At 42.6% G+C, this 25,154-nt stretch overlaps 1 protein-coding gene across 1 annotated transcript in view; it reads right to left on the bottom strand.

The window, feature by feature from the left end:
* Positions 1-25,154, bottom strand: part of LOC137421284 (mitogen-activated protein kinase kinase kinase 1-like) — a 180,172-nt gene that overhangs the window by 115,041 nt on the left and 39,977 nt on the right. Inside the window, exons 2-4 of the mRNA XM_078772634.1 lie at positions 17,175-17,424; positions 15,927-16,196; positions 11,851-12,045 (exon numbers count right to left, since the gene is read on the bottom strand). Coding sequence (XP_078628760.1) covers positions 11,851-12,045; positions 15,927-16,196; positions 17,175-17,424 — 715 coding nt within the window. The remainder of the gene's footprint in view (positions 1-11,850; positions 12,046-15,926; positions 16,197-17,174; positions 17,425-25,154) is intronic.

Here is a 25,154-nt window from a genome sequence, read left to right as displayed (position 1 = left end):
GCCGAGGAGGACGTGTATAACGGCAGAGGAGAAGAGCATGCCAGGCCACAACTTGTTCAGAGTGCCGGCGATAGCTCGCCTTCTCTTTGTGGAAAACACGGTGAGATCCTTAACATCCAACAACTAATGGGACGCAAACGGGGCGCCCAGTTTAGCGGTACACACATTGATGAATCACCCTGCCTGTGATTCACCCATGACAGGTTATAGCTGGGTCGGGATTCAAACCCAGGCTGGACAGTTTAGAGTCAAGTGTGCGTACCTCCAGTCCAGGCCATCCTGCCAACTTGTATGCTGCATACAGGTGAAATATAAAGCGCGAGATATTTTTATATATACTGTATATTTAAAAAAAAATTGGTGTGGTTTTTGGCGGGCTGGAACGGATTAATAGCATTTCAATGCATTTTAATGGGGAAATTTAATTTGAGAAACGAGCAAATTGAGTTACGAGCTCGGTCACAGAACGAATTAAACTCGTAAGTCAAGGTTCCACTGTATATATATATATATATATATATATATATATATATATATATATATATATATATATATATATATATATATATATATATATATATATATATATATATATATATACATATATATATATATATATACATACATATATATATATATATACATACATACATGTATACATACATACATACATACATACATACATGAAGGTATGAAGGTACATACATACATACATACATACATACATATATATATATATATATATTGTTACGGTACGCGGTTAAGGATGTTATATTTGCCGAGCGGAGGCTCCGCGACCGAATAGTTGTTCCCCGACTAAACCCGATTCACCCAAACGTTGGCCGTATCGCGCCACCGCTATTCAATCGGGAAAAGACTAAGACGACGAATGCAAAGAGGAAGAAGAAGACGTACAGAAGAGTAACGGGGTTTATTATTATTTACACACATAAGCAAAAAGAGCAGTCACGGGTATTTACAGCGGACATGAAAACGCAGGTGACACAGTGAAAATTACTAGCTTATACAGACTTAGTTACTACCCAGGACAGCACGAACAAAACAAACTCACGTACGCAAATGGGGAACTTGCAGGCAGGAATGGCTGGAAAGGATGAGCAGGTGGGATCACAGGGCACAGCGAGCAGGTCCACTCCGGGCGGGAAGCGGGGAGCCGGCAGCTCCTTGTATTCCGCTTTACAGCGCACGCCGGCAGCTCCTGGTATTCGGCTTTACAGCGCACGCCGGCAGGGTCACTCGCTGCCCCGTCAGGGCTTCACGCGGCTGGTTGAAACGGGGCTGGACTCAGCTGCCGTATCTCTTTGCAACTCGTTCGTAAAAGTTCCTCTGCTTTCTCTTGGACCCTTTCTTTGTCGTGTACCTCTCCACGCAGCTCAGCTCGTATTCCCTTCCTCTCACTTCTCTCCAGCGCGGGACTGACACGCCCTCTTACGCACCTGGACTCATCTGCCGTATCTCTGGTGTAGCTTGTCCCAGCGATCGTCGCACCCTTCTGTCCAAACCTTCAGTGCGGGTGTGACACGCCCCCCTCGGTTTCGGTACCGCCCTCCTCCCCAGTGCTCTGTTTTGTGACCTTGTATGGTGATCCCACGGGCTTGTCTCCTTATTTTGGCATGGCGCCGACGGCACGCCCCTCGTGGCGAGCCACGGGCTTGTTTATATATATATATACATATATATATATATATATATATATATATACATATAAGGCCATGTGTGTTCGTGTGTGTGTGTGTATCAGTCAGTGTATGTGTGCTCCTCCATCATTATCATACTAAAATACACCATTTAGTGTCTGCCTGTCCATCTGGCTGATTAATTTTTGACGCCAATACATTCTGTCGTTACTTATCCAATCTCAACCAAACTTGACAGGATGATGAAGGGTTACATAATGAAGGTTGTAACACATTCGTTTGCCCCCTCACCCAAGGGGTTTTCTCCCCCGAGCGGGTTTTCCCCGCCACTGCCGTCAATGGCGTTGCGTGTTGAGGTGTATATCAATGTTAAATTAGCTTTGTCGTGGCGTTTGTCCAAAGAAGAAGATTTGTCATGGCGTTTTTCCAAAGACGCTTGAAATAACAAAATTAATGATAATCACATATTGTTAATGTTATTACAAAACAATATTAATACTAATAAAGTCCCACTTCCCCAAGGCGTTTTTCCTGCAGAGATAACGTGTGTAAATAGCTTATAGTTATAATGGCATTTCTGTGGGAGCAACGGCTTCTCCAGGAAGTAAAAATATTATAAACCACAATAAACCAGTATGCTTAGCTTTTTAAAACAGTCGCTAATGCTCTTTGTAACACTAAACAAAGAAATTTGGGGGAATCCCGACATCCTTGAAGTAAGGTTTACTTACAGAACTGAGCGAAGATCTAATGTACTCTATATAACCCACAAATGTTGGGTTAATAACATGGCCCTTTCTGCCGCTACCGTGGTATTTTTCAGAGCGAACTTTTGAAATTCGCTCCTGCTGTTTGATATGAAACTGAAAGGGAGAAGCTCGGGTTGTGCTCCTTTACCAAGCAGCTAGCTAGCGCTTGCCAAGCCAGCCGTTCCTTAACGGTTTTGAATCGAGTGCTTGCTCAAATACTTAAACCACTTAGCGATCTCTCCACAAGAAACTTGGCAAATGAACACACACCGAATGTTCTTGATATCCGACCATAGATCGACTGTAATCTACATACCCCAAAGACGAATGACCCTTTTTTCCCCTCATGTTGTGTGCGGGTGTACTAGTAACTCCAAAACCATGAAACTTAGCGGCCCCAAACTTTGCATGCTTAATTCTCGAACTCCAATGGGGGTGCTTGAATGAAAACTGGGTGTTTTGGTGTGTTAAAACACCCTTTTTGAAGATGATTAATGGGGTGCTTATAATGAAAAATACAAGAGCTTTCTCAAAATGGGGGTGCGCCATTTTGGTGAGCCCTCTGTGACAACACTGGGTTGTTAAGCCGCCATTTTGTTTTGGCCTATTTTATTTATATATATATATATATATATATATATATTTATATATATATATATATATTGTTGTGGATATGAGGATTGTGTTTTTTTTTTATTGCTTTATTGTGGACCCTCCTGCCTCCAGTCTGTGTATAAAGGTCAAAGGTCGTTCCGTAGTTATTTCATAAACATCCACCAGCCAATCATAGATTTCCTCCTTGTTGGTAGTTATTTCCTTATACTGAGTATTAGGCTAAGGATTTGTCTTCCATTAATTGACACTCCATTGCACCGAATTCAAATAGATAGATCCCCTTTCATTTTCATTTCACAAAGCCTCAATTGCCAACTGCATTCACCGCGACTCCATTAGCCACGAGGTAGGCTTGGAGAAGAAGGGGGGGAGCTGCCGAATCCTGGGCGTGCCCACCCATCGTCATCAAGGGTGGAGCCAGAGGGCCCGTGCCGACCAATCAGGCCCGAGGCGAGCTCACCGATGGGTGTGTTCTAGAGGCCGGCGGCTTGATCGCCCGCGGGCGTTATAAAAAGCGCGCACGGAAGCCTTTGATAGGAGTGATGAGAAGGAGGCCAAGTGAGAAGTGCAAAGGAAGGGTTGCGAGAAGTGCGAAACCAGAAGTGCGCCAGAGACGGCAGACGCAGAGGAGTCCAAGTCCAGAAGTGCGAAAGGAGAAGTGCGCCAGAGACGGCAGAGTAGTCCAAGTCCAGAAGTGCAAAGAAAGAGTTCTGCAGAGAGCCGCTTCAACCAGCCGCGTGAAGCCCTGACGGGGCAGCGAGTGACCCTGCCGGTGTGCGGTGAAAGCCGAATACAAGGAACTGCCGGCTCCTCGCTTCCCGCCCGGAGTGGACCTGCTCGCTGTGCCCTGTGATTCCACCTGCTCATCAATCCAAACGATTCCTGTCCTTCCATCCTTTTGTGTACGTGAGTTTGTTTTGTTTGTTCTGTCCCTGGGTTAATTAAGACTGTAATAGATAAGCTAGAGTTTCACTGTGTCCTTCTGGTCCGTCCCTCTTTCTGCTTTATTTTATTATCTTTCCTTCTTCCTTGGTTTCTTTGGTCCTGTAAATAGTAATAAATTATATTCGTATTTCAAACCCTCTTTGTCTTCTTCTTCTTCACATCCGCATCGTCTTTGTCTTTTCCCCATTGAATATCTGTGGCACGATTTGGCCCACGTTTAAGGAATCGGGTCTTAGTCATTGTTAACGGTTCGGACCGCGGCGCCATCCGCTCGGCAAATTAACATCTTATCCGCGGTCCGTAACAATATATATATATATATATATATATATATATATATATACATACATACATATACATATATATATATATATATATATACATACATACATATACATATATATATATATATATATATATATATATATATATATATATATATATATATATATATATATATCAGGGTGGTGCTCAAAATAATGTTTTTAAAATATTTACTGGGACATGGCTTTATGTGTTCCTTTTGTTCCAAAATGAAAAGACACCAAATATGAAAGCAATCTGATTTTATTTAGGGGTGCCACATCAGCCTTCAAACTAAAGGTGTCTACAAAACTTTTCTATACAGTATATGGATCGAAAGCAAAACCAGAAGTTTGTTTTATGAAAATCCACCCTCCACTCACTTTCTTTGTATTCTAGCAAACACAAGTTACAATAGCTGCACAAATAGCACGATATTGCTATGAAAACTCAAATTCAATGATAACAATCCAAATGTTCAGTTCATAAAATGAAGAGACACCATATCACATAATATTAAAAAACCCAAATATAATGAGAAATGTAACTCCTATTTCTGGGCCTGTTTCACCACTGTTGCCTTCTTGGCATCGGGGTACATCTTCCTGTGAGCAGCAACAACTTGGAGCAGAGCTTGCTTTTGCTCTTCATCCTTTGTAAGGAGCTTATTGTAGTCTTGTATCAATGCGACACCCCTTTCTGCCCTGTCGTTCACCACGACTAAGCCACTGGCGGCTTTCTTTGCTTCCTGAAAGCTGGTTTCTTGCTCCCATGAACCAGGATCCTTATCCATCCAATCAGTTGGGGTCCCTAGGATGCTGAAGAAATGTTTGGTGTGTTTTGTTATGAGGCCAGCGATTGACAGGGCGGTTCCTCGTTTGATAGCTGGTCTCTTTGGAGAGGGGTTTTCACCGTCATTTTTCAATGCTTCAATCATATTGATCTTGCTTTCTTTGTCAATTCTGGTGTCAAAGAATGCAATTGCCACTAGTACTGGGCTCATGTACCACGTGTGGCGGCCAAATGCCTTCAAGGCTGCCTGAGCCATCTTCTGATTGATTTGTTCAAACTTTTCCAACTTCTTGAAGAGGTTAATGTCATTCAGGGGAGCCCTCAATAGCTTGTGGAGCCCGAAACCAAGCCTGTACATACACAAGGCAGACAAAAATGTTGAAGGCTCGGAGTTCTCTCGCCTCTCGAAGTGTCAAGTGGAACTCTGACCGAAACATGAACACCTGTAGTGAATATAGTGCTTTTGCCATCCATCTGGCTCTGTGCATTGCTCCTGAGGAGCCATGATCCGGATTCCACGAGGTGGGATTCCTCCCATGTAGATGACAGTCAGTTCTAGGAGTTCACGATAATCATCTCGTGGCTGCTGATCTTTCAAACACACAAGAACGTTTTTGCTTCCAACACAGTGTCTACAGATCCCATTGAAGCCTTCCTCTCTGAGAATTGATCGTGAAGAAACTTCCTGTCCTCGGGGTTGGTGATTATGGCCTCCGAATCTGCATGCCTAAGATCAAACGTCTTCTCCAAGGAGGCCTTGAAGGATGCTTCCTTTTTCTCTTGGGTCGCACCACCCCGCTTTGCACCTTTTTGGAGGCTCCTCCATTCTTCATATAGCCTCTCCAAACGATGGATGCAGTGCTGCTTCGTCGTTGTAGGTAGGTGAGCTTTTTCCCAGAACTTCACAACCTCTTCAATGGTGAGGGTTGCACTCTCCCGGGCAGTGCGATTCTCCTTCTTCAGGTGATGGAAAAACAGGACAAGAGATTGATGCACAGTCGGGAGCTTGGCACCTTTGATGGCATCTCCAGAAGTGGACCCAATGAGATACACATTATCCTGAGCCCGAGTTTTCAATGAAACACTGGTACTAGCACATGCCATATCTGCAAAATAAGCAAGAATGTGGGTAAAATCCTGTTAATTCTTACTCTACAGGGTCACTCTCTACAAAAGAGCCACAGTCAATAAGTTAGGCCTACATATTACACACTAAAAAAGCGTACCCCTGACCCCGGGAACCTGTACAAAACATGCATGAAAATTGCCCAGATAGTGATCATAGGAAGTCTCAAAACTGTATGTATAATATATTGTATATATATAATGTATAATGTGTATTTATGTATATTTATTATTTAATGTATATTTACTATATATTTATTTTTAATATTATATTTAATGTATATATATAATTATGTATTTATTTTGTGTATATACAGCCCAAACAATGGGAATTCCTATTTTTGCATGGGGGAAAATTCATCACTGATGTGGCACCCCTAAATATTATTGGATTCCATTCAAATTTGGTGTGGTTTCCTTTGACACCAAAAGGAACAAAAATAGACCATGTCCCGGAGAAAATCTGCATTTTGATTTTTTGAAGCCCACCCTAATATATATATATATATATATATATATATACATATATATATATATACAGTGTATATATATATATATATATATATATATTATATACGTACTGTATATTTGTATACAGAATCGAGGCTTGTGTAACAGCTAACACATTGAACATTAAAACATGCACAGACACATAAAACACAAAGAAGGGAGCGGGAGCGGGAGACAAGAGGGGAAGAGAGAAGGAAGCACACAAGCACAAGAACAGTAGAGAACAAGGACGTCAGTAGATCTGTGGAAGGGGGGGGGCTGGGCGAAGAGGGAGGGGTAGCCGGTATAAAGCAAATGAACACGACTAGGAATTTCACTACTCGGAATTTCAGGAAAGAGGTTGGGGATTGAAAGAGGCGGATTTGGGGTGTTTTAACGGGGGTAGAAAAGATCAAGGTCTTGGATTGGAGAAGACAAGAGATGGTGGTGAACCGCTGTTTTGAAGACCTGGAGGGAGGAGAGGGATTGAAGAGAGTGTGGGAGTTTGTTCCAGAGGTGGGAGAAAAGGGGAATGAAAGAGTGAAGGTGAGCAGAGAGTCTTGGTTTTGGCAGTTTCACCAGAAGAGAGTTGCTGACAGATCTTGTGCGCCCTGCAGGAATATTTGGGGGACAGAGCACAGACAGAGCCGGGGGAGCAAGGCCGGAGAGGAGTCGGTAGAAGACAGAAAGACCACCACCTGCCTGCGGTGAGAGAGAGAGAAAGGCCCTGAGACTCAGCTTCATTGCAGGTGATTCCAATGATTCTGAATGCTTTGGTTTCAACCGTGTGAAGCCGAGCTAGGTGTGAGGCAGGAGCACCAGCCCAGAGGGAGAGCAGTATTCCATTGAGCTGCGGATGAAAGCTTTGTATGTGGTGAGGAGCTCAGAAGTGCCCAGAAAGGACTTCACATGACAGAGTCAGACAGACACACACATACGACAGAGTCAGAGTCGACAGTCAGACAGAGTCGACAGAGTCAGAGACTGGCTTTGGAGGCCAGCTTGGAAATGTGGTTTTCCCAGGAAAGATCATGGCAGATAGTGAGACCCAAAAGCTTGAGTGACAGAGCTTCTTCAAGAGGATTGTTCAGAAAGTAGATGGGAGGGAGGTTTGTCCAGACGGTCTTTTCAGAGAGACAAAGTGAGAGTGCGAGATTTGGCAGGATTGAAGGACATGTTCCACTTGTTTGACCAGTTTGTGATATTGTCCAGGTCTGCAGAGAGTGAAGAGGCTGCTGCCTGCTATTGAAATGTGCCTTAGCTTGGAAACACTATCTACTCTCATGGACTAATTAAAGCATATAATCGAAATCTGGATTCGGGTTTTACAATCGGATCCTGTAGACTAAATGAGTATCGAAATCTGGAGTGAAATCTGAAAAACTTAACACAAGGAATTCTTAAAACTAAATGTATTTATGTGAGCAAGGCTGTTCTCCTCCTTCTGCACTGTCGTCTTACATCACACCTCCATAGGATAAGGTGTTTTGTCAAATTGCAAAAAAAAAAACATTTTATTATTCCCTGCGTTAAGGCAAAATACACCTTCAAATGTAACGAGAAACCTTTTATGCAATCACTCGGAAAACATTATGGAGAAACTCTGATTCTGATAATTCTTCTTGTTCTTAAAACTCAGAAAGCATTACAGAGAAAATCAGCCACTGATAATACTTCTTCAAAATTGGAAAGCGTTACGGAGAAACTCAGCTATGCAGGGTGAGTCACAAGTCCCAGATCATGGTTTTGGCTGCTTATACAAACTTTGTTCATACCATCTACAAGGGTGCCAAAAGGCTCATTTGTTCACCACTGTTATGTCTGGATGCATAATAATAATAATAATAATAATGCATTTATTTCATATAGCGCTTTTCAGGAAGCCCAAAGACGCTTTGACAGAGTGCAAAACATAATGCATAGCAAAACATGCCTTTATATACACCATGAGCATGGTGTATATAAAGCCTCTCGGTTCTGAAAATGCCATAAAACTTAAAAAGAAGACGAAGAAGATCCCTCCTTCTCCATATTCAGCAAAGCGATGGGTGGAATTTGCTAGCAATGGGGAAATTTTTCGAGACACCTGCTGTGCCAGCCCCATGGTGTTCACCCACTTCGGAATAGCAATGGTGCCTTAAGGAGCACAGGCCGGGGGTATGTTTTCCCCCTTCCCATCCTCCTGCTCCTTACAGTCCTCCTGATCCCTCCTGCTCTCCTCATCCCTCCTGCTCCCTCCTGTCCCCTCCACTTCCTGCTCTTCCCATTCCCCACCCCTCTACTCTCCCCACTACCTTTCCTCAGGCCTTTTGTCTTTGTCATGAGCGTTATTGAAATCACAACATCCTTGTCTTTACAGAAGCAGAAATAACATTGGTCTCAGTGCGGTGAGAAACCCAAGGAGTCCATCAGGAAGCATGCCCAATAGCACGTTCAATCCTGGTACGTTTTGGACCTTCCAAGTCGCAGATAATTCGAACCGGTATGTGCATGCCTGTGTCCTGCTCCTTGTATTGTGGCAACTACATGATGCTAAAAGTTGCCCATGGACTAATCCCTGCATCTTGGCTGGATGAAAGCATTAGAAAAACTGCATAAAATCACCAGTCAAATGGGTACTTGTCCAGCGTGGCCTTGCCCCAAAGGAAGATCCTTCACTGGAGCAATTTGCCAAGACAGCGAGCCATTTCCTGCAGCAGCTTTGTGATGAACAGACCCAGCTTTGAAAAGTGTTTTTCTTGGCATTCTCTATATTTTCCAGTTCATCCACTTCAATACTCCTCAGTACCTCTGCAATGTTCACCTGGACACGGTCTATCATCATTGGTTAATTTCTGCCACAGTGGCCATTGTTGAGGTGAGGGGCAGTGTGGCTGGGAAAGGGGATGGGTAGTCGGAGCTCTGATGCTGTGCCTCATCGAGCCTGCTATCTCTTCTCTTTCACTGAACAAACAGACAGATCAGCTGAATACATACACATCATGAGCTTATATCCATTGTGAAAACAAGATGGGAGCAAAAATCAGGCATCTTGTCCGTGTGGCTCCAACATTGGCAGTATTAAAGACATGGATGGAAGGCACTTAATGCACTTATAAATTATCGATAATGTCTATTCAATGTTTAAAATGAAAGGTTGGCAAATCCGATATAGGCTGGATGTGAAGTTCCATCCTCGTGGTATTTCAAATAATCAGATATAAGCGACAGAGCATGCCTGAGTGAGAAAACAGGTCAAAGTACTGCAATTGAAATGCATTTATATATTTTGATGATTGTAATGCTCTTCATATATTGCCTGCTTTTCTTATTTAAAAATCTCAAAATTAAATGCAGCTAAAAAAAAAAAGCATTTTTATTCAAGGAAAGACTAAAACAAAGATTTGCAGTCCACTCATCCCTCGATTCGTGGAATATATACATTCTTGAAAAGTTGTATGTAAAGCGAAATTCCGTATAGCGAACCCTATTTTCCCATTGACTTCCATAATATAATTGGATATGCGTTCCTATGGAAAAAAAACCCTTTGCATCCAAGATAGTTGCTTTTCGGTCTCTTTTAGCACTTCTGCAATCACTTGTACTTAATGGCCTTTTTCCAGACATCTTGACTTATTTTTAGAGCGTGGGAAATCAGCGCAGTATGAAATGCACGCTAGCACAAATGACGGGACAGACTGTGCCCTGCTCGATTTCTGCCCCAATTTTCCCAGCTCCCCCAATTAAAAATTTTTTTATTTAGAGATTCAAAATTCATAAAAGAGAATTTTTGTAACATATAACGAATTGGATCCATAATTTATATGTTGTGTTATAACGAAATTCCGTATATTGACTTGCCGTATAACAAGGGGTGTATGTATATAAACCACTGCAAAAATCAGCCTACTTAAATATTTTTAGCTCATCATACTTTTAAAAAAGTGTTGTGGACCAAATTGATAACATATGATGATTATGATGATAATGAGGAGAATTTATGATGAGGATTCTGATTATAATAATAATCTTACTATAATTCACCAAATGTCAGTCCGTCCGTCTGTTCGAAGGTACCGCAAAAACGGCTGAACCGATCGCAACGATATTTTGGGTGGGTAATCCTGGGATCTCCTGAAGTAAAATAGGCTATAATGTTTTTCCAATTTCAGCTTTGGCCTCCAGCATTTTCAGGTTTGGACTCCCGCATAACGTTATTTTCCCGGGTGCTGCACAAACGTCTGCACCGATCGCTGCACAGCTGCACAGCTGCACAGATCGGACTCGGTGACCTCGGATAAAGACCTTTTATAAGGACATGGGTTGAATCCCTGCTTGAGAGAATGCCAACCCCCTCCCCGCCATCACGGTCGTCTCTCTAACTCACAATCCCACGAGATATGTGGAAAGGACGACCCAAAACCAAGTATCTTCTTTTTGATTCATATATAAACATCATTAAAAGTAAATAATGACCTCGGCCAAAGTTCAACCGGCGTGAGTTTAATCTCTGCATGAGAGAATTCCACATAGCTATTTGGGTGGTGTATAAGCCAACAGATCGCTGTCTCCATCGATCTTGCCGAGGCCGTAACACCTATCGGCTCAAAATCCTTTTAACTGTGGACTTGGTAGTTTTTACAATGAAGGAAACATTAACAATGTTGTTAAAAGTTTATTTTGTGATGAATTTGTGATTGGAGTTATGTTGTTTGGAATGAAAAAAAAGATATCGAGTTCAAGTGACTGACGACATGTCGTGATGGTTTCTACTTTCTGAACGTGAACTTCGCGGATCACCATATGCAGATTTGCCACGGACCCACGATCGATGTTTATATATGTGAACGTACCCGTTTATTTGCGAACGGGTATGTTTTTCATGGAAGTCGTTCACGAACTTGCTGTCCATGTCTGATGTGCGACTGAAAGTGCCACAGGAATGTGGAATTTATTGGTTTCATGCTTTAGCATTCGCCGTATCTGCATTGCCTGTGTGCTTCCGGCCTCCCACCCGTGAGTAGCACGGGTATCTCACTAGTGATAATAATTTTGGCTTTACTCTCCATTCACTCATACTCAAAACAAATGTATTTAGAGCTCAGCTGTCATGGCATTTATATTAATCTCCTATCACAGTTATTATAAATTTCTAAATAGATTTAGAATTTATGCACCAACAACAACCAACCTACCTGAGGACCCACAAACACACGGAACTTCGATCCAGGTGTGTCTCCTCCAATGAGGAGTGAGTTTGGGCCAATCTGTTGCAGCAGGTAAAGGCGAGCATGGAGCGCTTTGTTCACCCTGCGCCGTGCCTCCTCAGCCCCAAATGGAGTCACAGAGTCCGGGGATGGGGCACGTCGTGGAGGTGTTACACGCCCACTCTGTGGAAGGGAAGAGGTTTGGGCATACGTTTATTCCACGTGCTGAATGAGCAGATAAAGTAGTTCATTGGATGGAAATATCCCACTGTGTCTTTCAAAAAGAGGAGGCCATTATGTGCTGTCAATATGTTCATATCTCAAATTCCTGCCCTAACGTACAGGGGGTACTGCATCAGCAGCACAGATGTGTTTCAGGAAATAATCAACCAGTGGTTCGAATTGGAAATTTAATTCTGGTCCAATATGCATTTACTGAAACATGATGGGTGGTACTCACAAATTTACATCCTTTCAAGCTTGAGTTATTGTCTCCATGTAAATTATTTAAATTCCTCCATCCAAGAAACATGGACCGTACGTGTATATTCATGTCTTTAAAATGCTTCTATATTGTATATGATGTTGGAAGAATCAAAATGCATGCTTGAATGGTGTGGATACACAGTAGTTTTAACTCCAAAATTATTATTATTTTTTGAAAACTCTTTTTGGGTTTATTCATGATTAATGTATTAATTTATTCATGTATTAATTAATGGTGGTAACTAATAATTACACGAAAATAAGTTCCAACAAAACTATCTTCAATTATGCTTCTTACCTTTGCTAAACAATCATTTTATTGTGAGCAACAACAAAAAAGCAGTGTTCCAGTGATACATAATTGTTGTCCCACATGCACGAAGCTAAATGTGGGGTAAAGCAATTGGTGCACTTTGTCGATCTGCGGTGGTCTGTCTGTCTACAGATGTCAGTCTTTGATTGAGGAACTACTTGATTTCACTTGAATTTTCTATTCGGAACACTGCAGAACACGAATCGGAACATGAATCAGAACACAAATCTACAGTTTGGCAGTACTTTGGCTCTGCAGTTTAGCAGCAACTAGTATGGAATCTCGTCCTGATCGCACATGCGTGCAGTGGAGTACGGTAACTTTAGTCTGTCTGTGCTTGTCTAGCAGTCAAACAAAATTGAAAATCATTACAAACAGGAACTTCCTGTTTTTAAGGATGTCATAAAGGACACAAACAACAAGCAGGAAGATTGAATGTAACGTGTTAAATAAATAAGGTGGTGTAATAGACGCGGCATCAACGGCGGTAAACTTCCAGAATTTTTTTTTCTACAACCTTTAAAATCTGTATTCCATTGCAATTGAATAATTATATACTTGAACAATGTAGAACACAAATTGCATTTTACCACGTGTTGGAGAATATCAAGATTCAGACAAAATCGCAGCTCGTAGGAAATATAGATCGTGTTCGCACAAGCAAAGCAAGAGTTTAAAAGACCATTCCATTGTGCTTTTTCAAGACCGCCTGGGGTAAGGTGTTCTATGAACTCTCTAATTTTCCAGCAATCACTGCAATATCTGGCATTGCTACAAAAAAAAAAAAACTGGAAAAAGAATTGGTGTTATTAAATGTATTCCCTGAATTTATTGCAGGAGTATGAATTATATTATCTCAAGAGTTGTTATTAATAGTTAATGAAAAAAAGAGAAGAGAAAATTGATTTCAAAGATATGTGAGAAAGTGGTAAATGAAGGGTTAATGGAAAGCCTCTTTGTACCAAATATTGGTACAAATATTGGAATAAGAGCCTCTTTGTACCAAATATTGTTAAAAACTAAATTAATCCATGGGATGTGGAAGGAAAATTTGTGATGAAGATAGATGGAGGAGAGGGTTAAATCCAGAAGAATACATTCCCTTTCTTTGCTCCTGTGCTGATTTCCTTATCAACAGCTTTCTTTGGCCAGGATGGCTGTTTTCATGTTTTCCTGAACTTTCTGTAACACATGGGAATTTTGTGTTGACTGGCTGTTGACGACTGTAGGAAAATGTTTCTAGTTAACTTGCTATTTAATGTGGTGACTGGTGTTTTATGTCGAAAGTAAAATACAGGGTGTTTCAAAAAGGGTTGTACAACTTTAAACATTTATTTACAAAGAAAAAGAAACCTCAGGAACCTGAACCAAACATTTCTTGAAAGCTTATGATATGGTATTTTATATCACTGATTGCTATTGAAGTAAAGTCACTGCTAGAGTTAGTGAGAGCCCAAGTTCTGAAATTGGCATTTACGCAAAATCCTTGTAATTGACGTTCTCGATGTGTGCCCCTCCACGGTTCAGACAGGCATTGATCCTGACTACAAAGTTCTGTTCAACTTTCCTGTAGGTCTCGTGTAGCACTGCCTGGAGGTAGTCTGACACCCCCTGCTTCAGATCATCCAGTGTGGCAGGGTGGTTGAAGTAGACAGAAGGGTACCCAGGACAACGAGGCAGTTTCTGAAGAACTGCTGCACGAAAGTGATGGTGTCACCAGCTGTATTCGGGGGTGCACCATCCTGCATAAATCAGGTCATGCTGAGCTGGTTTGGGGTGACATTTTGGGCTCGAGCATTTGGAACTTCTGGAGTGCTCACCATTGATCGTCACCGTCCTGCTGTTGTCATTCTCAAACCAGTAAGGCCCTAGCATTCTCCATTTGGCATTGAATACGCAGAAGCATGTGACCTTAGAACCTTTCAGGTACCTCTCAGTGATCTCCTCAGGTGGTTCTGCCCCCCAGAAAATGTTGTGGTTGTTGATTTAGTCTCATACCACAGAGCCACCACTTTTGTCTTCTGCTCCACTGTCAATGGCATAGTTGAGCTACGGAGCTAGAAATACTAGGGAACAAATACCATGATAACACCACCAAACCATGAAAAGGACAACGGTAGAGGTCAAAAAACAAAGACATGGCAGGAAGTCAAAGTTGTATCAATCTTTTTGAAACACCCTGTATGAATGAATGAATGAACGATCGTTTTCAGGCCATTTTCCCTGCTAGAGCGGGGGTTAGCCTTGCGGGCCCCATGACAATCATGGTTCCCTGTTTGAGGCAATGTTTTTTTTTTTATGGCCAGATGCCCTTCCTGATGCCAGCCCTTCCTGATGCCAGCCCTTCCTGATGCCAACCCTTACGCCAACCCTTACGCCTCTTACGATGCACAGGGATACGGTGTACCTATTCTAAATTGGGGTACACACCTGGATCATTCATCGCAGCAAGCTGGTACTCAATTTGCCAACCTCGGAAGGATGACAGGCTAAGTCAACCCCCCTGGCATTAATTCAGCAATCGACTGGGATTTGAACTCAGGATCCAAGGATCCCAAGCCGGCACCCGAACCTCTAAGCCAACACCAGCCTCTATTTCCTGTAAATCACTCTGTGTAATAATAATGGATCAAAAAGCCAATTCTAAACAAAATGGGTCCGCTTACTCCATAACATACCTGATGAGCCCCTTTCGAAACTGCCCAGCTTATACAAAACAGCTTCGTAATATTTGAAAAAGGTTGAAGCCAAATGTTATGAAAACATTATTTTGTAGGTTGTTAAAACATCATGAACACATTATCGGAACATATTGCATGCTTAAAACGTTTTAAAACATGTCGACATCTATGATGTAAATTTGTAATATCGTAATTGCATTTCATAAAAAGTATAACATTTGCAGACGATGTTATTAAAACCCAACAAAAGAACTAGATATCTGCGATCACAAAGCGATCGCCCAGGCCCACGAAGCAATGACGCCATATTTGTTTGGACCACCATGTGACCTTGAGATTCAACATTTACGGACAGAGTGTAAATTAAGAAAATGTGTCTCCATCTGCAATCTATAGAAATAACTCAACCTTATGAAAATCGGAGGAAAATCATTCAAGCTATGATGAAAAAGGTGTATATTGTTAATTAAGCCACAATCTGAAAAAAGTAGGTCAAGGACACAAATCAAATATCAGGTGCACAGCATCAGTGCAGGTACACCATTATATAACCCCCAAACTCAATATTTCTTTAATGCAATTACCGGTGCCGGTGAAACACGCCTTCGTCGCTCCACTGCACCACGAAGTCCCGACACAGAGCAGAGAGTGGGAGAGATGGAGACTGTAGAAGAAGAAGAGTTTGTCGAAACACCTGGTACTGTCAGGCCAGGGGTTGCGCCAGATCCGGGGTTTGGGATGCTCGGATTAAGGTGAGAAGTAAAGACTTCTGATCGAGGAGGAAGGACACCTGGACTGGGACTGCGTTTGCGCCGAATGTCTGAGTGCTGCGTACTCTCTGGAGGCTTTCCGATCTGTGCAATGGCAGAAAACGAAAGCACCAAAGGGATCAAGATAATGATAGGAGTTCATTGACCTTTTAATTCATTGACCTTTGACCTTTTAATATGCAGCATTTTAATGATTTGTAAAGCGCTTTTGTTTTGCCAACCCTGAAGTACTACACCTCTGCCCTATGGCACAGCTGCCATGTTTCATGGTACCAGTGAAACTTGTTCACTGCACAACTCTATTGCATGACTACCAATGATGTTGATGTTACCCTTTTTGACAAGACTGTACTGAAGTAAGAGAAAAGAGAAGTCATGGCTATATGGCTGACAGTTTCTCTGATGAAATAGAGTAGAGTTCTTGTTCTTGGTCCACTGGACATCAACCAGTTCTCCCAATGATGTACAACCATCGGGGACGCCTCTTTGTGGAGGTTGTACTCCTCAACGCAAGTCCAGGGCCAAATCTTCTCCACTCTTCCCTGCTGCCCGGATTCATCATGGCTCTTCTCTCTCTCTAACTCTGTTGTGACCCTGACTTCGCAAAGGTGGGTGTACACCATCCTGGATGTGGGGGATCTCTGGGTCACTCCTGTGAGATCAATCGGCTGTCTCCGTGCCATGGGCTTGTTCGAGAGAACTAGCTGGGGCTATACAACAACAACAATAACAACAACAACAACCAATGATGTTACCCTTTTTGACGAGTACAGCTCGGTTCAAGGATCAGACTTTGTAGTACAGCTCGGTTCAAGTCTTAATCTGCTCCAGTAATGAAAATACGAGTGTGATGATGGACCCCATGATCATGTAAACAATGCGTGACTTGTTGCCTTGTCCTGGACTCAGATATTATTTTGAGCCAATATGACACATTCATGTCAGTATTCCTACAGATGGTGATTGCCATAGTAACATAAAATAGAAATAAGTATTTTTGAGGTTCATATTTTCATGATGTTGTGATATTTGTATTTAATATTGTGAAGATTCATTACTGACCAATGGACCACGCTTGTTTTTCCGATCCAGCCATTCCTGCTTCCAGGCCGGAACACCATTCGACCGCAGTTTCTCACGAATATGCCGCTCCTCTGGGCGATCATCAAGGCGTATACCTGGGCGAGTGGCGTCCCTTGCTTCAGGACCAGTACACCCATGTACAGGAGCACTCCCAGTAGCACCGCCAGATTCACCGAGCCCCCCATTGGTTCCTCCATCAAGTATGCCACTTTCTCCTCCATTGGCTCCTCTGTTGGTATAGGACAATGTTAAAAAAAAATCAGGATCAGTTTTAATGAAAAAAAAAAAGGTGTTGACAAAACTGAGATCATCCACGAGCAGCATCGTAATTAAAGCATGACTTCTTCTTCTTCTTCGATATGCAGAACAAGGCTGATGGGGACCATCATTGGCTGGGGGTGCGGCTATGCCGCTGATACAATGCCCCTTGCTGGTTACGGCAGCACTTTGTCTTTTATTAATGGTGCCTGCGATAGCTTGTCCACTCTTTGCGAAGGACACCGTGGGATCTTTAACGTCCACTAGCAAATGCCAGCAGACGGGACGCCAGAGCATGACCCATTTGCCAATAGCATCTCTGTCCACTTCTGTTTTAAAGCCTACTGTAGCATTTCAAGCTGGCACTTAATGGGAACCCCACATTGAGCAAAATAATGTAGTCCGTTCCTCATCACCCTTTCAGAATTCACAGTGCGTGATGGTTGAACAGGTTTAACTGTTCCATCTTTATCAAATGACTCTAAAGGACAGCCACAACATGAGGTGTATGGGCTAGAGCAATGTATGACCCCACAAGAAGTTGTAATTTTGCTGCAGTTTTGCTCTGTTAGTTCTATCCTATCTCATCATAATGAAATTTTCCAACTTACCTCTTTATGCTAACTCCTCCAAGCTCTCTGGAACACCTCTAGCTGCATGTACCTCCATACAACAAGCTAATGTTTTTCTGTGTGGTATACTGAGAATTCTCCCCAATGAGGATTACTCTCCGTATACCTCCATTTTCTCTAATATGGATCAAGTCATAACCACCCATCCAAGCTCTCTATTCCATTTCTTCAGAAATGTTACAAGGCCAGCTGGCTCAGTGGTAGCTCTGCAAGAACCCCCATGGAATTGCAGCAGAGGCCCTTTGCGACTCTGTGGGCCTGACCCAATCTGAAAACTTCCCAACCAGGTTTCTGCAACTGGTACATCCTTCCTCCTGAAACACGAATTACGAACATTCCATCTAATCTCTCCTGATCTTCTTCTGACGGTCTTGGCTCTTCTGACCACGTTCTTGTCAAAGCCCACATCCCTCTGGCTATTGCAAGGGTTGATCCTGTTTCAGCAACAGGCGCAGATGGCATCAAAGTGCATGTTTACAAATCCTGCTCGGGTTCCCTACCATTCACGGGTTCCCGTTGTCTGTCATTTCAGTCTATCCTACTCTGGCCACCTCTCATCAGCCTGAAAGTGAACAAACATCACTCCCGTCAACAAGAACATTGCAAAAACAGATCCTTTCAACTACAAACCAGTGAGTTTACATCATTGCTTCTGTTTTCAAGTTGTTTTCAGACAGCCTGATATCTGAGCATCAGTTTGGATTACATCCCAGATATTCAACTCTGGACATGCTGCTACTCCTCTCTCAACAATGGTTGGAGGCCTTCGATCTCAAGCAAGAACCCAGGACCATCTCTTTGGACATATCTTAGGCATTCAACAAAGTCTGGCATCTTGATTTGCTTCCCATGGTCTGTAGCTGTGGTCTACAAGTCCACCTTTATTCCCTGATTTCTGACTTACTCCACTTGCGCATTAACCATTTTGTTATCAATGGAACCCTCTCATCCACTCTCCCAGTGAAGGTAGAGTAACTCAATGCAATGCAGTGTATTTTGGGGCCAGTCTTGTTCCTCATTTACATTAACAACATTTTTGAAGGCCTGGAAAACCCTCTCTTTCTTTTTGCAGATGACTCCACATTGTCTCACACACTAACCCATTCCACTGCTTGGCAGACTATAGCTTCTTCACTCTCTGCCGATCTGGAATTGATCAGATACTGGTCTGATAAATGGACCATATCCTTTAATCCTGAAAAATCTCACTGTCTCACCTTGTCACTCCAGAACGATCGTCAAACCAACCCACCTATCTATTTATCTGGTCAGGCACTGGAAGAGGCTCGGTTTCTTGACATTTTCAGCCTCACCATCAGCCATGACCTCTCCTAGATCCAACCACATAGCAAAGCTCATTCCTTTCAAAGGAAGCTGCAGACTGGTCATCCTCTGTCGATCCAAGTCTTTCCTTGAAAAATCAGATACTCACAATCTGCAAGGCCTTTTTCACAGCTCAATTGAGCACAGCTCTCCCCTATGGGCCGACACTCCAGCATCACATCTATCTCTCCTGGATTTGTGGAATCTAAAATTCTCAATATCAGTGGAATCTTAGGCAATGAGGCCAAAGCACAAGGTATGTTCCTTTCACATCGCAGGCAGGTTTGTGGTCTCTCTGCGTTTTACCTCCTCTTCTCCGATAATTATTCCTCTGTTCTTCAGTCCTCCAACCCTCCCCAGCAACTCCAGGATGCACATCTTCTTACAGTAACCCCCACCTGCACACCTTAACTCCTTTGTTCCTCACTTCTCTCTGCGGAACTGCCTTCAAGAGGCCATTCTTTCTCAATCTTCCCAACAGGTTGTCAAGCAGGTTGTGCACCATCACCTCACGTCACCCCCCATTCTGACCCGTGATCTTTATTATCCCTAATAACCCTTCCTAACCCAACCCATTTACTTACTGATTTCAGTGTTTCATCCCCTTCAATCTTTTACTTTCCTGTTCCATCTAATCCTTTGCTGGTTGTGCCCAATTGTTGTCATGCTACCGACCGTCAGGTCGACCTTGCTCTTCAATGAGCCTCGCTCTTGTAGATAAAATAAAGATCCATAATCAAGCAACAAATTTAGCCGAAAATGTGACTGGACTCTGCCCCAGTTCATTTTCATGCAATAAAAAGTTGGTTTTCCTCTAGAATTAGCATTTTATGCTCGTCTTCTTAAATGTTTCCATAATTATTCCCAAAGCTACGTAATTATGCATACACCTCGAACCTATAACCACCCTTTTGGCAAAAGGACCAAAGCATCTATGCAGTATTGGTGCTCGTGCGTGCACTCAGTCACAACAGAAGGAATGGTAATAACTATATTTGGTGTCAGAAATGGCATCGGCGGTTACCTGCCAACTGCACAGCCCTGCCCACCTTTATCGGTGAGAAGTGAGACCTGGGTGGGGGCAGAGGGGTCACACACCACAAGCAAGTTTCGCAAAGCTATTGAGACAGTACAAATAAAAGAGAAGTAAACTCTTCCAACCTCCATGTGGTATATCTGTCCCTTGATGTAGAGTAGCATGTGCTTTACAAAAGTGCTTCATGGTGATATTTTGGACATCGTCTAATTGGCCTGTTATGGCATTACTATCTGAGTATTTAGTTTATACCGTGTTATGTATATCTATTCCGATGCCAGCATCTTTTAGGTTCAAATCTGTGTTGATTTCTCAATTTTCTCCTCATATCCTTAGAATTTGTCTGAGAGGGTCATTAACCAGTGTGGCAGATACATTCAAATGTAAGGTGTGCACAGAGGGAGCTGCAGATGGAGGAAATGTTGAGTTGGATCTTGGAGACGGCGTGAAGATGGACGATGTGAAAACATTTTGCTACCTCGGAGACATGCTGAATGAAGAATTCTCCCCAATCAGACTGTGGATCAGACTCAGCAACGGTTGCTAGAGTGAGATGTGCATGGAAGAAGTTACGGGAACTGAGTGGCGTGCTGATGAGGAGGGGAGTGTCGTTGAAGCTGAAGGGAAAGGTGTATGCTGCATGTGTGAGAAGTGTTATGATTTATGGGAGCGAGACATGGGTAATGAACGAAGAGCAGCAACGAAGGCTGGAAAGGGTGGAAATGCGAATGGTTCGATGGATGTGTGGTGTATTGTTGAGAGAGAGGAAGACAAATGATGAATTGCGAAAGATGATGGGAATAGAGCCTGTGATTGATGCTGTGAAGAGGAACAGGTTGAGATGGTTTGGTCATGTGTTGAGGAAGGATGAAAGTGACTGGTTGAGAAGAGTGATGGAAATGAATGTGGAAGGAAGTAGAGGACGGGGAAGACCGAGACAGACTTGGCTAAAGATGGTGGAAGAAGAAATGCGGGCAAGGGGGTTAACAAGGAGAGATGCAGAAAATAGGGCAAAATGGAGAAGATTGTCATGGGATCCGCAAGGCTAACCCCCGCTCTAGCAGGGAACATGGCCTTAAAATGCCTGTTGTTGTTGTTGTTGTTGTTGTGTTGTATCCTTCGAATTTGTGCCGACCTACACGTATGTTTCCTTATGTGATTGCCTCGAGGCAATACATGTACCAGCTCTCGGTAGACCTTAGAAAAATTTAAAAGGCTACAGTACATGCTTTGATGCATCCCTATATATATTTAAAGCATGACAATGCGCCTTGCTAGTGTGCTGCATCTGTTCGGAATTGGTTCAATCACAACGATATTGATAAATAATTGGTTCAAGCACAAGTAGTTGCATTAGAGGTAGAGGTTACGGGGATATTTTCCGGACTTGTATGTATCTTGTGTGTACATGGGTGATGTATCTGGAGTTGGTGCAGTGCCGGCGTGGTGGGTCGAATGGAATCTCCGTGCACCATTGTTCCATGTGTAATCTGTAGTGGCGAGCACCAATGTCCAAATCAAATCCAACTAAACCACCCTGGGATCTGAGAGCCAGAGTCAACATTTCTCCACCACTCCTTTAGGCGATTTACTCACATGTATTCAGAAGAAACAATATGTCCATGAAATAACTGATGGTATCATGGATACTGCACATTTTCCTTCCATATTTGCAGTAAGAATTTCAACGATGCATTCTGAACCCATCAGGATTTTTTTTCAATTCTTGTTTTACCGGCTGCTGAGTATTTAAAAGATGATCTGCATTGGGAATTTGATTCATTTCTCAACATTAGAAAAAAAAATTTTTTTTAAGGCAAATTGTAATAGCATATTGTTGTTGGTGTTTCGTATGCAGCCTGTGCCTGCTGGTTGCATCGTTTTTCTGGGGGCGTGGCTGCTGCGTATGCAATGCCTCTCTATAACCAGTCATCTGGTACTCATTTTTCCAACCTCATGAGGATGACAAACTGAGTCAACCCACGTGGTGTTAATTCAACGGAATTTTAACAGGGGCTCAAACTCAAGACCCTAACATCTCAAGCCAGCCACCTTAACCGTTAAGCCACCACCGGGCTTGTTTTCACTTGACTATAAGAGTTTGAACTATTTTGAGAATTTTAAACAAAACAATTAATTCCAATCATTTCCGTGAAGCTGAGAATACGTTTGTCCCGATCTGATGTAAGGTTATTGCTTTGGAGGTTCACAATTCCTGGAAGCCCACAGACTCACAATGGACAATCCCAGCGGTTAGAGTCTGGGAATGGCTCCAATGAGGCAAGATAAACTATATGTTTAAAGCATGTCGGAAATGTGAATTCTTCCCAAGACACCAGCACAAGATGGCCTAAACTTTTCCATCCATACTATGTATGAGATGTTTAACGTAAATATAAGCCCAGGTGGACAGCCGGCTTTATGTCCTTCCTTGAGTTCCAAGATGAGCATGCCCCCAATTAACAGTTTTAGTCTGATCCATATGCCAGTTATACTTATCATACTAAAATACGTCATTTGTGTCCATCTGTCTGATGAAGTTTTGACCCCAATACATTCTGTTGTTACTTATCCAATCTCAACAAAACTTGACAGGATGACCAAGAGTTACATAATGAAGGTTGTAGCGCATTCATTTGCCCCTCTCCCCAAGGTGGTTTTCTCCCCCGAGCGGGTTTTCCCCGCCATTGCCGTGAATGGCGTTGTATGTTGAGGTGTATATCAATGTTAAATTAGCTTTATTGTGGCGTTTGTCCAAAGAAGAAGATTTATCGTGGCGTTTTTCCAAAGACGCTTTTAATAACAAAATTAATGATAATCGCATATTGTTAATGTTATTACAAAACAATATTAATACAAATAATGTCCCACTTCCCCAAGGCGTTTTTCCTGCAGTGATAACATGTATAAATAGCTTATAGTTTAATGGCGTTTCTGTGGGAGCAACGGCTTCTACAGCAAGTAAAAATATTAGAAACCACAAACACGTATGCTTAGCTTTTTAAACCGTCGCTAATGCTCTTTACTAGTACCCAACTGCAAAGCCGCAACGAGCCGGCGAAGCCAAAGCCTCTTGCCACTATTTTACCCATCATAAGTAGGTTAGGTAGTTGGGAGTAGGTAGGTGTAGTAGGTACTGTAGGACAAAGGGGGGCATTAAGCTCCAGGGGGCATGAGGCTCCACTACATTGTAAATCTTGAAGGTAAATATAATGCATTTACAATGTAGAGGAGCCTAATGCCCCCCTTTGCCCTACCTGGGAAGACTTGGTAAAAGAGAAGAGCAGACAGTCCTCCCCAATACCTGCATACAATAAATGTCACAAGAAGCTTATGGATGTACTAGCTTAGGGCCTATTTTAAGAAATTTTAACTGGGCTTAACATACGTTTTCACAGTATGTGTGTAGTCTTCTAACTTCAGTCGCTGTCAGGGCTGGTTCTCTCCGGGCACTGCGGCTTCCTCCACCAGAAGAAGTTAGATCAGTAAGATCTAACTTTACTTTACATTTAACTTTACACTAAGATCAGTGCCGACAGATCAGACAATAGCGCCGTTTCAACGACAATGTGTGACTGTCGTTAATCAAACCGAGCTTTCTTTCTTTATGTAAACCGCATATACCGGTAGGTGCAGGACAACATCATAAATCAGACAAACCTACTGAGCATGGGAGCATGGGATTGAAGCCTAATTCGGCTTTTTAGGTCTACCACTAAAGAAGCGAAAAATTTCGAAAATGCCCCAGTCGCGACTATTGTCGCGAAGGGTGCACTAACCGCAAGTTACGTAGTTCCGCGGGATGCCTATTTAACTTTTTCGCAATTTTTTATGCATACTTCCGCATCCGCAAGATGGCGGCCTCCATGGATTCGACTATTGTCGTGACTATTGTCACGAAGGGTGCACTAACCGGAAGTTACATAGTTCCGCGGGCGCCTATTGAACTTTTTCGCAATTTTTGATGCATACTTCCACATCTGCAAGATGGTGGACTCCATGGAGCGATTTGGTGCGTCAAAGCGTCGAAATTCTCAAAGGATCCAGCAACATCTGGCCTTTCAACATAATACGTACGCGTTCATTCACAACACCGGCTTCGCCGTCTACTAGTACCCGACTGCAAAGCCGCAATGAGCCGGCGAAGCCAAGGCCTCTTGCCACTATTTTACCCATCACAATGGCATCAGTAGGTTAGGTAGTTGGTAGTAGGTAGGTGTAGTAAGTACCGTACCTAGTTCAAAATGACACCATTTGCATTCTGGATGAGATTAAAATTTATAAAATTTCCTTCTTGATTAATTCGGTGAATTCCGTCTCAACTTCGGATATTTCCGGCTGTGAAAAACTACGCTCTACGGCCGCGAGATTTCTAAAAAATAATTCTTCGTCAATTTTAGAATATTTGACGCCGTTTTCAGCCTCCGAAACGCGGTAATAAGCTTTTTTGAAATATTTTTTCAAATGCTCGAATCTCATTGGTTCCGGTGTTTGGTGAAGATTTTCGTTGAAGATAACCAGGGCCCGTGTAGGCCCGGGGAACGAGGTTGGTCTTAAAGTATTTTAATCACAAATTAGAGGTGCATAAGATTGTGAATCAAAAAAATACGGGTGAAACAAACTCCTATTGAACTTTTTCGCAATTTTTTTAGGCATACTTCCGCATCTGGAAGATGGCGACCTCCATGGAGCGATTTGGTTTTTGAAATA

The sequence above is a fragment of the Myxine glutinosa genome, chromosome 2 (assembly GCF_964187855.1).
Source record: "Myxine glutinosa chromosome 2, kmMyxGlut1.1, whole genome shotgun sequence".
NCBI classification, from domain to species: Eukaryota; Metazoa; Chordata; class Myxini; order Myxiniformes; family Myxinidae; genus Myxine; species Myxine glutinosa.
The sequence above is the reverse complement of the archived record's forward strand: the minus strand, read 5'-3'. Positions and strand labels throughout refer to the sequence as shown.